Here is a 15,552-nt window from a genome sequence, read left to right as displayed (position 1 = left end):
TCAGGTTTTTTATTTGGGATTTGGGAACGGGGAGTTTTTTTTTTTTTTTTCTAAACCAAGGATATGATGTACCGTGTGATACCTTTTAAACAAAACCACATGTACTGTTGTTGAAATAGAAAATGATAAGGGGTTAGGGTAAAATAGGATGAAATCATGTGTTTTAGTCAAAAGGGTAAAACCGTTATTTCAAATACTCACTTAACAGAGATTGACGGTAGGGGTGCGAGTGTAATTTGATATTATATAGGAGTATCTCGAATAATGGAATTCTCTAAGGGGTGACGCTGTAAATTTCCCAAAAAATAATCCAGGAAGGGGGGGGGGAGACATGGATCTGAGTCGGACCTGTGTCAAATACAGGATTTTGTATCAAGAATTGGTCCGTAGGTCGGACCTAGATTCAACATCTTTTATGCCCTAGGTAGGGAATTAGGAAAGCAGGAAAAAAAATGTTTTTTTAGGATTAAAACTGGAAAGAAAATGGTGGACTAAACTCATCAATAAAATCACCATATTATTTATCAAAATAAAAAATAATCGGATCATAATATGAAATTCGGGACCAATTCTACCTTCTTATTCATATAGTAGATTTGTCATGAATGATATTTACATTCTAGTTATTGGATACATCAATCACTCAGCAATAAGTTCGTTGAAAAAATATAGACCTATTCAAAAGGTATGAAACATTTGCATACCATAACGGAGCCTTGTGCACTGGGTACGTCCTTTTTTTTTTTTTCTTTTTCCAGAAGGTATGAAAATTAAAAGTTGATGAGCACCAAGTTTTCTTTTTGCAACGTCAACCCAGTAGGTCTGAAACACTGAAACCAGCAATCAAGGAATGGCTACAGCATGGAAAATGCATTTACAATAATGGCTCTAAGACCCAGCACTTGAAGAGTTTAGAAAAACAATCACTATATCACCAAGGAGTTTAAGCCTCTAGATTTATGCTGAAGCAACTTATCCATCAACTCGAAGTGGTTCACTGATCTCTAGGAACTCATTGCAGAGCCCAGTGAAGACAACTGAATCTGTCTCTATGGGTTTGAACTTCACAAGAGCCATCGGTACCAAGTCCTCTTCCTCTAGTGTTGGTGTTCTATCTCCACCTACAGGAAACCGTGGGATCACCCGCCGCTTGATCATTACTGGATGTAATAGCTCAAATTCCATACTGGGTTCTTTTAGTGCTGAGCTGACAAACTAAGAAGAGGAGGAAAAATATGTAAATGACCATCTGAGCAAGTGAGCATACATAGATCAGCACTATTTACTAACGCATCCAATAATGCATAAAGATTCAATGTAATGGCATTTGCGAATTCAAGGGAAAAACAAATTACAGTCTGCCAATTGTAGCCAGTTAAATAAACAAATATATCAGTAATTATCAATGCATCCAATAATGCATAAATAAAAAAAGGCAAGTGTTTTCTGTCCGGGAGTCCCCCTGCGACCAGACACAGGGTGTGTGAAATGACCATCGTGCCCCCCTTGTCAATACCTACCAGCGCACTCTCATTGGTCGAGGTGCTGATGCAGGGGGCCACACTCCCAACCAGAAAAGTTTGCTCCATAAAAAAAAAGCATCTAATTAAGAGATGCATGATATAGATCACAAACTCATGCATCAAGGATAGAGAGGGAGCTATGACTTCTGCCTTCGGAGCTTTAGCAAGATTCTTAAGACGGTGAAGTTGGAGGAAATATCATTCTGTAAATTCAACTAAATACATTAGTGGACAAGTGCATGGCTGGTAACCAGAATTTCCATTTTTCAAGAATTATCTTATGCATCCACACCAAACCAGAAAATTCAGGTTTGCTTTTCTTTCGCACACCTTCATTTGATCACTACAAGGATTCTTCTTACTTCTTTTTGGCTATGAATTAACAAAGTCCAATTGGGAAAAAAGCCAAAGGAAGCTGTACATCCATCATGAGATATGCAAGAACATTAATGTACATCAAACATATAAAACTACCCCCAAGGGCCCTCTATAAAACTCTCTAACTAAATTGGATATGGCCCTATATATCTAACCTCTCCCCCCCAACTACTTCAAAATCTAGAGCATCTGATAGTGAGTTTGCACCTCTAGGTCGCCAAGAAAAAGAGGTATTCCTCTGGTTACATAGAGTTTTAGCTCTACAAACCAGATGTAATATAAGCATTCTTCTTCTTGTTAAAAAAATATCTAACTATTCTTTTAACCATAGTCTTCCATTGTCTTTCTCCCTTTCCTCAAACTAAGCAATGCCTATAAAATAGAATCCATGATTACTATCAAGGAGCAACATGCCCACAGAATGTTGTAATACCATGGTATTTGGTATGCGATTTTAAATCATTAACTGCTTGCCCATGCCGCCCAATGAGATGTGAATACAAGGTCCTTGCCAAAGGTTTATCTGAAACAGAAATTATAATGCCAGGTTCATTGCTACTCCCAAAGAGAGGAGACTATGATCCATTAACTGAAGGAGATGGGGTGGGGAAGGAGAAAACAATTCTACAAGCAATTAGCCCAATGAGACATGTATACAAGTTAATTGCCAAAGTTTTTTGCATCCAAATTAGTTGGGACCAGCTTCTCCCCATCAAGGTTAATTTATGCAAGACAGACAAATCCTTTATGGGTAAAAGCAATCTAAGAGAGAGAGGGAAAAGGAATCGATGTATTCCTATGATTACACCCTTGGTTCTTATAAATAACTCTCCGGCTTGCAGATTTAGAAGTTCTATAGACATCAGTTAAATGAACCTGTTCTTCCCTTTCCTATCCATAATAGTAGCAGAAGCATAGAGCGCATTATATAAGGGTAAAGCAAGCAATATTGATAGATTATGGGTAAGGAAGGATTCCATAATAAAGGGCCGTATCCTTGTGCAAGTCACTTTTGTAGGGTCTGGGAGGGGGTGAAATGGAGTTGGTCCTAAACCATGGCACTTTTTAGTTTTTACAGAAAATGGCAAACATCAGACTTGAACCGTCTTTAGCCTGGCAGCCTAATGGATGGAATAATCATATCCTCAAATCATTGCATCTTCGCCTACGAGGTTAGTACTGAGAAACATAGATATTTGAAAGGCACCACTCTATGAGTTGATCTTGACCTTTAGCTGACATTCTACAGGTGCTTTCTCCTCTGCTACTATGCCTGGTAGGGTACCTTAACCATATATATCTTGATCTACTTACGATAGGGGCTGGGTGATGACAACTTGAGTAAATCATCATAAGGGGTTAAAATTTAAGAGGAAATAATCACTTAGTTGATTGAAATATGTTTGCAGACCCAAGTTTTAAGCACTTGAGATGATGGATCTAGCCTTCACTGGGAAGCATGTAGAACATTTCAGGGAAAAATCATCAGCAATATGAAGAATGAAAATAAAGTAGAGAAGTTAATATTCAAGCATGGCATAGTTGGAAAGAAGCTTTAAAACTACTAAAAAAAGAAGTGTCACTTTATTTTAAAACTATTCTGTGCTAAATGGAAAATGGGAATATCACAAATCAAGACCCCAGAGGAGAGTTCTCCATGCACTGTCTTTCCAGTTTAATGTAAAGCCCGTGACAATTCCCTTCCAAAGTTCATACAACATCAATTCAATTTTTTGGGGATGGTCAAGCCCATGGTCAATCACTCAAGTACTCGATAGTAGGAATGTTAACCAAAGACGCATTTTCAAATGGTACTTCTACATTTTGATTTTGCATTTAATGGTTTTGGTTTTGTTTCTTCAGCTCTGAAGCTTATCAAAGCTTGTTGGAGGATTACTGCTGTTGCTTTAACAGGTCAAAGTGGACTACAGGAAGATGCTAGAATAAGTGCAATATGGATTGTGAGGAAGAAGAGAAACAGCTGAAGTTTTGTAGGATATGTGGATCACTTGGAAAAGTGATCATCCAAAGCATAACAATGTTGTACTGATGCCTGATGGTGGCTATTCTCAAACAATGTAATGGTCCAAATTAAAGACCGATGAGATGCTCAGGTCGTGGCTCCAACCATGTCCAATTGTTTCCACAGTTATTGGTGCTAGTATGGTTGTATACCTTGTTAGCTTACACCTTGTTTATTGGACGATATACCCTTATGAAATAAATACATTTATTACAATAACTAATAATAACATGCCACGAAAAGCAAGCTTCGCAAACTGATCTGAGTAGCTAAAGGATGGGAAATCAACAGAGACCCCGTTAGTAGCGGAAAGCGAGAGAGGATTGGGGGTATCAGAAAAAGAAGAGATGAAGCTTCGTTCCGAAGCATGCATAGAAAACTACCGGGTTGTCCTAGACCAGCTCGACCGCAGGGTGGTCGTAGCAACACCCATCACCCTCCATCAAAATGCTAGGGAAGGCCATGCAATACAAAATTAAGATAACCATGCCCTTTGAAGAGTTTGTAACATTTCATGCCTTTTTCATTTTATTTTTTTTTCTAATTTATTTATTAAAGGGAAACATCAGTTAAATTATTTTCCCTCCTTTGCCCTTCTAATTGAAAGATAAAGTGAATAGCTCCTGGCACAGCGACAGCTAATTGTTGCATAAAAGTCTGAAACCAAGTCACAGAACACATGTCAAGAGCTTTTGTTCACAATTGCACCAAAAAGCCCCTACATCAGTTAGTTCACTTTTAACTTTTCTGCTCTTATTAAGAAAAAAAGTTAAATAGTCAATAATCCACATTATTGACTGAAACAAAGTAACGGAACATAGGTCAAGTAACATTGCTAAAACTGCACCAGTGATCCTCATTCATGACATTAGTTTCTAGAGTAAGGCCCTGTTTGGTTGGATCTGAACTTAAGTAAGATTAAAACTAAAACAAATTTATATGTTTAGGGCCCTGCATGTTTTTATACCACTTTGCATCAACTCTACCTCCAACTAAGCATCCCAATGAAAGTTTCTCTTATAATTTTTTCCTCGTTTAATTTTACCACTGGAAATTTTGTCCTACCTCTCTTCACTTCATTTTCCTTCTAGCCAAACGGCCTAAAGGTTAGAAATCCATATTTCTTTCTCATTTCATGTTATTTCACTTTAGCACTGAAATTTTTATCTCGCTTTACTTCCAACCAAACGGCGCCTAATGTTTAGAAATCCATCATCCATATTGTACCTTTTTCGCAGAAGTCCAACAAAAAAAAATCCTAATTGTATTAAGCAAAGTAGATTGACATAAGAGATGGTCAGTCAGAACTGAGAGAACAAGTTTCTCTTCCATCACATCTATTCATATGGCAGTCCAGCATGTTTTGTACCTTTTACTATAGTGAGAAAATCTCATCTATTTGATTTTCAATTAAATGAAAGAGTCATGAAGGAGCAAAAACAAACATTTTCCAGGAAGTAGATGAAGATAACTAACCTCATAAAGTACTGTCGTTGGCTCCCATGGGAAAAAGACACCTTGGAGGACTACTTCATCAGGAAACTGGATTCGAATAACAGCATTTTTGTACCGCTTCCTCACAGCTTTCGCCTGCTTCTCCTTATATGACTTTGGAATAAGTAACTGAGATTCAGCAATCTTTTTCTTCCTCATCTCAGCTTCTCTTCTCAGCTCTTCAGCAGAGAGGTTGTAGAAAGACTCTGGCAGATCAATTTGCCTTGCTATGCTTTCAGGAACAGAAAAGAAGACCCGAATCTAGAAAGTGTACAAACTAAATAACGGTCAGAAGAATTTAATTACTAAACACTACAATTACAGATAGACAATTTCTCAATATTAGGATACAGATATCTTCAGCATACAAGAAACCAAGCAATCCAGAAACCCAGATGGCATACAAATCAAAATAAAAGACAGATCTTCATTTTGTGAGAAAGGGAGAAAAAGAAATATCCATAAAGCAAATTTTACATAAGAAACTTAAATTTGCGCAACGACAATGATAATAAAATCAACCAGCAAAAAAAAGGTGGAAGATAAGAGTTATAGAATCCAATCAATGCCCAATACAACATGATGGGGACATCAGCCCAAGCTTTAGGGTTTACCAGAGGAGGCGGCACAGAGAACCAACCAACCTGGACTCTATTTGGTTGGATGGTTAAGGATCAGATGGGGGCCCACCTTTGGAGAGCCACGCAGGAACTCAAGCAGCTGTATATGGGGCCCCACTAGCAGTCAACGCAAGGAACAGGACTCCTTACCTATTTTATGTTTTTTTCTGTTAGGAAATAAATCTGTTTTAATTAAGTAGTATTTTTTATTTCCCTAAAGAGGTTAGGACTCCTTACGTATTTTGCAGATTCTGTTCTCTTTTTTTATTTCTCTTATTTGTTTCCTAAAGTATAGAACTCTTTATTTAGCAGATTCTATTTGGATCTTTTCCTTTTCTTAGAAGTTTATTTTATAAGTACATTGTAAGGCCAATGGCCAAAGATTCTAATTAATGAATGAAGATTATTGAAGGCAAAAACAGCCCCCAAACCTCCCCTACGAATTCTCTCTCGCTGCCCCCTCCCTCCTCTCTCTCTCACGGCTCTTTCTCCCATTCTCCTTCTCCCTTTCTCGACCTTCATCCCTCTCTTTTCTGTTTTCTGCCATCCCTGTTGCAGCTGCCCTATTGCAAAAATTGTTCACCATCATTAGAGATTATCTCCATCGAGAAAACCCACAACTGGGTTGCTGCTGGAACTTCACCAACAATCGGGACTGCTGTTCTTTATCAAGTAGGTTGGACTGCAACTTCTTATTTTGGAGGACCTCGAGTTCTTCTCTTCTCCTCAGACTTCAGACAGCAAGAAAGTAAGTAAAGAACCCCCCCTGTTCTACATTCATTGTCCGCCCATTACCTCCATTAGTCCCCACTGAAATCTGAACATATACCTTTTTCTTTTTAAGCCAATACTTATTGTTTTTCCTAAAGAAACTTCTGCTGTTTTACCTTTCATTAGTTGGTTGATTTTAGGCATTGTTTGGTTTACTTAGTTTGCTTAATGTCTTGATTGACTCGTGCTAAACTTAACACATAGTTGTTGCCGTGTTCCCTACCCCATATTCCCACCTGAAGCTTGAGTGAGTTTATGTGTTTTTTATGCTTAGACTATTTTTGTTCATTGCTACATTATTCATTAATCTCACTTTACTTGCATGTCAATCTAGTTTGTTGAGTTTCCCTTACCCTGTCCAACCCAAGTCCCTTGAGTTTACCCTAAATGGTTAGTTAATCTTGTAGAAAACCTAGCCACCTAGGAATCCCCTACATCATCTTCATATCAGAGCATGGTTTTGTCTAGGTTTAGGGTAATTAGGTACTGTTGTCCCTTGTTTAAATGTCTTACCTTTTGAGGTATAGTCTCAGCACAATCTATCCGTAGTCGAGTCTGAGTTAAAAGAGTGTTACCATAGATTAGAGGACACCCTTTTCTTTCTTAAGTTGGCGGGACCAAATAGCATTGATGCTATTCCCTCCAAAAGCACATACTTGAGAGGGAGATTTCTGACCTCAAGATTGAAAGGGCTAACTACCTATCTCAATTGGAGATTCTGAATAGACCTTGAGTCTCTGGTGGCAACCGTACCTTGGCTGCCCATCTCCCTATGTCCACTCGTAGTGGTAGAGCATACCAGGATATGTCTGACCCTCCTAGCACCTCCACCCAATCTGAGCAATTGGCTGAATTCATGAAAACCGTCCAAGCCATACAGGAAACACAAGCTGCCCATCTCCAAGCCCTCACCGATAAGTTTGCCCTCGAGACAAGTGCCCAAAACCCTGGTGGACAGCAAGGCTGTAACACAACTGGCACTGAACCTAGGGGCAAATGCCCTAACCCTGAGGAAGTAAACGAGAATAACTAGACCGATGGTTATGACCAGATAGGGGATAACTTCCAAGGCCTAGGGCGTGGTAGGGATCGGGGTAGGGGTCGAGGCCCACCCCCAAGACGCCAAACCCAATATGGAGATGATGAGGGTTATGAGCATCATGATAAGGGCTTTGATGTCAGACGGATGATTAAGGTAGATGCCCCCTACCTACGATGGTCAGATTGATGCTAGGATCCTTCTGGATTGGATCAAGCAGATGGATAGGTACTTCGATTTCTACAATATCCCAGAGGAAGTCCGCTACCGATTTGCTAAGTTCAAGCTTATTGGAGCTGTCTAGGACTTCTGGACAGACCTAGAGTACCAGGAGGACCACCTAGGACTTGAGCCAATCTCCACCTAGGTGGTCAAGAGGGAATTTTTTCCTATCACTTATAGGCTCCAGTTGTTGAATGAAATGAATACCCTGAAGCAAGGAAAGTTAACTGTGATCGAATACATGAGCAAGTTCAATGAATTGAAAATTAGAAGCCGTATTTAGGAGAATGTTGAACAGACACTATCCAGATTCCTTACCGGGCTCAACTTCGAAATTCAGTCTCGTATGACACCCCACCTGGTGCGAGAAGTTCCACAGGCCTTCAGGATATCCCTTGAGGTGGAGTTCTCCATGAGAACTTATTCTCAGAGGAAGAGCTTCTGAGCTAGGGAGTCCCAATTTAGAAAACCACTCCAAGGCTCAACTGGATTCCCAAAACCCCTGCTGCATCACAGCATCAATTTGACAACAAGGGTAAAGGAATTTTCGGAGAAGCATCCAAGAGTAGTGGGCAACAACAGTGCTTCAAGTGTTGTGGGTTTGGTCACTTCTCCAGAGAGTGTCCCAATAGGAATCTTTATGTGTGAGAGCAGACCCCTGGAAAAGGTGACCAAGAGGGTTTTCAGGACCATGAGTATGAGGACCATAGACCAGATGAGACCACATCTAATGAGGACACCGAGGAGGCCGGTGACCTCAAACTCGGTATTGTGCGATGCATGGTCTCACAACCTAGGAGTAGCGATGATTGGTGACAAACTAATATTTTCATCACTTACACATGTCATCAGGGCAAGAACTGCCACGTCGTCATAGACAGCGGGAGTTGCATGAATGTCGCCAAGAGCGCTCAAATGGGCCTCAAACCTGAACCTCACCCCAAGCCTTACAAGGTTATCTAGGTTGATCAGTCCACCACTCCCGTTAATCTAAGGTGTTTAGTTCCCCTATACTTTGCAGGATATGAGGATCGAGGGTGGTGTGATGTCCTAGAGATGGATGTTGCCCACATCATCCTAGGTAGACCCTGGTTATATGATCAGGATGTGACCAATTATGAGAAGTCTAACACCTATGTATTTGAGTTCAAAGGGAAGAAAATTAAACTGACCCCCAGTGCCCCCAGGGAAGTTAGGGTTCCAGAACACAAGGGAAGTACATCCAAACACACCCCCACCAAAACACTCAACATTTTAAATCAACAACAATTTAACGGAGAGTGTCAAGAGTCAGGGGTGGTTTATGCTCTAGTTTCCATACAGAGTAATACCGATAGGTCACGCTTATTCACTGAGGCTCCTTGAGAAGTGCGACCCTTGTTGAGGAAATTCGAGAGGTTATTCCCTGAGGAACTACCTGAAGAGTTACATCTATGCGTGACATCTAGCACGTAATTGACTTAGTTCCAGGATCCGCTCTCCCGAACTTACTCCATTACCGAATGAATCCCAAAGAACACGCCAAACTCAAACAGCAAGTGGATGAACTGTTACAGAAGGGATTCATTAGGGAAAGCCTTAGCCCGTGTGTTGTACCTGCCTTGCTCACGCCAAAGAAAGATGGCACCTGGCATATGTGTGTTGATAGTAGGGCCATCAATAAGATCACCATCAAGTATAGGTTCCCTATCCCTAGGCTTGATGACATGTTGGATATGATGGCCAACTCTTCGATCTTTTTGACGATTGATCTCAAGAGCGGGTACCACCAGATTAGGGTTAGGCCAGGAGATAAGTGGAAGACAGCCTTCAAGATGAAGGATGGCCTCTTTGAGTGGTTAGTCATACCTTTTGGCTTATCAAATGCACCTAGCACCTTCATGAGGAAAATGAATCAAGTGCTTTAACCATTCATTGGCAAGTTCCTAGTGGTTTACTTTGATGACATCTTCATCTATAGTAAAACCCCGTCTTCCCACTTGGATCACTTACAGAAGGTTTTTTATGTGCTCTTACAAAAGAAACTCTATGTCAACCTCAAGAAGTGCACCTCCATAAGTGATCAAGTCATCTTCCTAGGTTTGTTGTGTCAACTCAGGGAGTATCTACTGACCCTGAGAAAGTGAGAGCTATTGTAGAGTGGCCTGAGCCAACTAATATCCATGAGGTACGAAGCTTTCATGACTTAGCCATTTTCTACAGGAGGTTCATTTACCGGTTTAGTTCCATTATGTCTCCTATCACCGATTGCATGAAAAATGAGTTTCAATGGTTTAAGAGTGCTACGAAGGCCTTTAATGAGATTAAAAAGCTTATGACTGAAGCTCCAGTCCTACGCCTCCCGGATTTCTCTAAGGTCTTCGAAGTGAATTGCGATGCATCTGGCATTAGAATAGGTGGTGTCTTAAAATAAGAGGGCCACCTTGTTACCTATTTTAGTGAGAAGCTTAATGAAGCTAGGCAACGATATTCCACATACGACAAGGAATTCTATGCAGTTGTCCAATCATTACACTATTGGCAATATTACCTTTTACCGCAAGAATTTGTGCTATTCTCTGACCACCAGGCTCTGAGATACCTGAGTGCCCAAAAGAAACTTAACCAGAGACATGCCAAGTGGATTGAGTTTCTCCAAGAGTACACTTTTGTACTCAAGCACAGACCTGGTGTCGAGAATACTACTGCAGATGCACTCAGCCGGGTGAACATGTTCCTTAGTCGCACCAATGCTAGGAGTCGGGCTAGTGTATTACTCCAGGCAATGAGTGTAGAGGTTGTAGGTTCGAACGAGTTAAAGACCAATACCCCACCTGTCCTGATTTTAGTGAGCCATTCACTTTCTTGAGTGAAGGCAACCCGGTCAACCGCTCGGATTACCTACTTAGGGAGGGCTTCCTTTTTAAAGGAAGCAAGTTGTGCATTCCTAGGACTTCACTCCGAGATTTCCTAATCTGGGAATTACATGATGGGGGATTTGCTGGCCATTTCGGTCAAGATAAGACCATCACCCTCGTTGAGGACCGATTCTTTTGGCCAGGACTGAAGAGGGATGTTGCTAGAGTTATGAGTCAGTATAGGACATGCCAGATTGCCAAACAACAAAAGCAAAACATGGGTTTGTACACTCCCCTACCCGTTCCCCATTCCCCTTACGAGACCTTAGCATAAACTTCGTGCTTGGTCTACCAAAAACTTCTAGAGGCCATGATTCTGTTTATGTGGTTGTGGACCGCTTCTCGAAGATGGCCCATTTCATGCCATGCTCTAAAACCTTTGATGCATCCATAGTAGCTAGACTTTTCTTTAATGAGGTTGTCAAGTACCATGGGTTGCCCCTCACCATAGTGTCCGATAGGGATGTTAAGTTCACCAGTCATTTTTGGAGGACCCTATGACGGATGATGGGCACGAAGCTCCGTTTCTCCTCTGCTTTCCACCCTCAGACCGATGGCCAGACCGAGGTTGTCAATAGGAGCTTAGGGAATTTATTGCATTGCCTCATAGGAGAACACCTTACCAGTTGGGATCGAGTACTTAGCCAGGCTGAGTTTGTATATAATAGTTCTAAGAACTGTACCACTAGTTTGTCCCCCTTTCAGATCTGTTTAGGATACCAGCCCCGGGCACCCATAGACCTTATCCCAGTTGTGTCTAGTTCTAGGACCTGCCAGTCAACCGAGTATTTTGCTCAGTATATACATGATTTGTATGCAGGTATAAGAAGACAGATAGCACTGAGCAATGATCAATATAAGTCAAAGGCAGATGTGCACAGAAGGCTACAAGAGTTTCAAGAGGGCGATATGGTGATGGTTAGAATTAAGCCGTAATGTTTTGTTAGGGAAAAAGCGAGCAAACTATATACTCATAGCACAGGTCCTTTCAAGGCACTTAAGAGGATAGTGCCAATGCTTATGTCCTTGATCTACCAGCTAGTATGAAAATCAGTAACATTTTCAACGTGGAAGATCTTGTCCCATACCTTGGTACCTCTACCATTACCCCCTTTTACCCTAATGACCTTGAGGACTTCCCTTTCACCCTTGATGATACTACTGAACCAACCCAATCACTTCCCCCAACTTCCTTACCACCTGTACCTAAGGTCACGAGGAGAACTGAAGAAGTTGAAGAAATCCTTAATGAGAGGATTGTATCCACACACAGGAGGTTCTAGAGAGTTTTTGGTAAAATGGCGAGGATGTCCATAAATTGACAACACTTGGATCACAGTGCAAGAAATCCTACAACTAAACCCGGATTTGCTTGAGCATCACATGAGTTTTAATTCACCGGTGGTGAATTCTTTCAAGCTGGGAAGAGTTGATGGGGACATCAGCCCAAGCTTGAGGGTTTACCAGAGGAGGCGGCACAGAGAACCATCCAACCTGGACTCTATTTGGTTGGATGGTTAAGGATCAGATGGGGGCCCACCTTTGGAGAGCCACGTAAGAACTCAAGCAGCTGGATATGGGCCCCACTAGCATTTAACGCAAGGAACAGGACTCCTTACCTATTTTATGTTTTTTCTGTTAGGAAATAAATCTGTTTTAATTAAGTAGTATTTTTTATTTCCCTAAAGAGGTCAGGACTCCTTACGTATTTTGCAGATTCTATTCTCTTTTTTTATTTCTCTTATTTGTTTCCTAAAGTATAGAACTCTTTATTTAGCAGATTCTATTTGGATCTTTTCCTTTTCTTAGAAGTTTATTTTATAAGTACATTGTAAGGCCAATGGCCAAAGATTCTAATTAATGAATGAAGATTATTGAAGGCAAAAGCAGCCCCCAAACCTCCCCTACGAATTCTCTCTAGCTGCCCTCTCCCTCCTCTCTCTCTCACGGCTCTTTCTCCCTTTCTCGACCTTCATCCCTCTCTTTTCTGTTTTCTGCGTTCCCTGTTGCTGCTGCCCTATTCCAAAAATTGTTCACGATCATTAGAGATCATCTCCATCAAGAAAACCTCCAACTGGGTTGCTGCTGGAACTTCAACAATCGGGACTGTTGTTCTTTATCAAGTAGGTTGGACTGCAACTCCTTGTTTTGAAGGACCTCGAGTTCTTCTCTTCTCCTCAGACTTCAGACAGCAAGAAAATAAGTAAAGCACCCCCCCCTGTTCTACATTCATTGGCCGCCCATTAACTCCATTAGTCCCCACTGAAATCTGAACATATACCTTTTCTTTTTAAGCCAATACTTATTGTTTTTTCCTAAAGAAACTTCTGCTGTTTTACCTTTCATTAGTTGATTGATTTTAGGCATTGTTTGGTTTACTTAGTTTGCTTAATGTCTTGATTGACTCATGCTAAACTTAACACATAGTTGTTGCCGTGTTCCCTACCCCATATTCCCACCTGAAGCTTGAGTGAGTTTATGTGTTTTTATGCTTAGACTATTATTGTTCATTGCTACATTATTCATTAATCTCACTTTACTTGCATGTCAATCTAGTTTGTTGAGTATCCCTTACCCTGTCCAACCCAAGTCCCTTGAGTTTACCCTACATGGTTAGTTAATCTTGTAGAAAACCTAGCCACCTAGGAATCCCCTAGATCACAAAATGCTATCCTTAGTAATGGATCTTTGTATTTCAAAAAACTAACAGAATGTGAATACATATCAGAATAAGGAGTTAGATGGCAAGTAATTATGAATCAGGGATTCTCTCATATTGTATTATAGAACCAAAGGGAGAAAATATCTGTAAAAAGCTTCCCTGGGATCGACATACCTGTCTATCAATTTTCTTTGACTCCACAGGAACTTCTACCTCAGTTGATGCCACAGATGGCAATTCTTCCACCTTTCTTGAGAAGCATGGTACATCTTCTGTCTTCCGTGGCTCTAGTAACAATGTGGACCCTTTGATTAGAGATATCTGCTCCTCGGAAGGTTCTTCCATAACTGCCCACATCTCTCCATCTTCTTCTTGGAGTCTAAATCCAACACACTCCAGCAACTCGACCCCTCCTGCCACTACACCAACAGCCTCTCTTATCTTTGGATTGCTCATCCGAATTCTTCGGAACTTGGCATTGTTCGGTTCTTTAATGATATTCCTCAAAAGCTTAAGAACAACCTCCACTGACCCTTCTAACGGACTTCCAGAAAGAAAGACTCCAACACAACCCATCAGTTCATTCCGAGCGCCTGCATTGGACACATTAGCTTGTGATTCCTCAACAACATCAGCATTTTCAACCTTATCAATTACGCAGCTCTCAATGTGTAAAGACACATCCTCTTCGGACCTGAAAGATGTATTACAAACTGGGCACTCAAAAACATTAAGAGAATAGCCATTCTGAGAACGTTTTCCCGAGGTAACCAAAGACCCAAAAGGATCAAAACCATCTACTTCTTTGTGATCGGAATTGAGAGCATTCTGTTTCTGCGGAATAGGCTCGTTCTTCAGCCTCTGGTTGCTATCAGAATTAGTCTGGGGTATCTGCGGCTTGGGCTTTGGATTCGATACAGGAGGATTTTGTCTTGAATCGACGATCTGGGTAGGGCGAGCAAGATTCGATTTTGAAGGACCAGAAGAAGAAGAAGAAGAAGAACCCAGTACTCTCCCCTGGCCCTTGAATTTACCAGAAGACGAAGATGAGAAAGGATTATTCACCTTCTTCATGAAACCCTTAACTTTATCCTTCACATCGTCCATGCCCAAGAACTCCAACCAAACAAGAGAGATGGTGTACAAGCGAGGTTTCCAACGGACGAAGGAGCAAAATGCAGGAAGCCCAATACAGTATAGACTGAACCAGTTGTTACTTGAACAATCAATGGAGGAGGAGAGAGAAAACGCCTAGAAGTCAACTGGAGTCTGGAAGAAGCTCTGCAAATGAATTAGGGATTCTAAACGTTGAGAAATCGGAAAGTTTAAGACAAAAATTGTTCGAAAACTCTGACGAATTTGATTGGCGGTTGGATGGAATAGTATAACGGTTTAATGAAGTAGGGGTTTTTTAGAACAGGGTTTAGGGGATTGGATTGAGAGAGCCCATGTACCATATACCATAGAGTGATCTTATAGGTGGGGTGACTTTGCCCGGGTTCTTCCAATCGTGGTATTACTTTTTTTATGGTCCATAGGTTCTATGGAAAAGGATGCGTATCTGGGTTTATTCTTATGAGAACTGAGAAGTGGTTTGATTTTTGAAAGCAGCATATGAGAGTGCAACGCGTCAATGGTGTGTGATAAAATTGTATCATATATAGGAGGGTAGTAAAGTGATTTCATTTGAGTACAAGAGAGAGACATTGACATATCTGTAGAGTTGTCAAAAACTAACCCGAACTGGTAAAATCAACCGAAAAACCTCAACTGAATTGAGCCGATTTTAAGTGCTTTTAGCAAAACTTTATTTACTACTAGTTATGAATGTAAGTTTTTATTGTAATTTAAGTTCGAAAACTAAACCAATCCAAACCGATATTAACCCAATATTGAAAACCCAAAATATACAGAAATTGTATC

At 40.8% G+C, this 15,552-nt stretch overlaps 1 protein-coding gene across 1 annotated transcript; it reads right to left on the bottom strand.

The window, feature by feature from the left end:
- Positions 1-548: 548 nt before the first annotated feature.
- Positions 549-15,142, bottom strand: LOC122083473 (plant UBX domain-containing protein 2-like). The gene is made up of 3 exons (XM_042651334.1): positions 13,804-15,142; positions 5,401-5,679; positions 549-1,215 (listed from the first exon to the last, which is right to left on the bottom strand). Exons 1-3 carry the CDS (start codon positions 14,734-14,736, stop codon positions 973-975), a joined length of 1,455 nt encoding a protein of 484 aa, XP_042507268.1. The 5' UTR covers positions 14,737-15,142; the 3' UTR covers positions 549-972.
- Positions 15,143-15,552: the final 410 nt, after the last annotated feature.

This window comes from Macadamia integrifolia, chromosome 1 (genome assembly GCF_013358625.1).
Source record: "Macadamia integrifolia cultivar HAES 741 chromosome 1, SCU_Mint_v3, whole genome shotgun sequence".
Classification (NCBI taxonomy): domain Eukaryota; kingdom Viridiplantae; phylum Streptophyta; class Magnoliopsida; order Proteales; family Proteaceae; genus Macadamia; species Macadamia integrifolia.
Note: the sequence above shows the minus strand (reverse complement) of the source record. Positions and strands in the feature narration are given on the sequence as shown.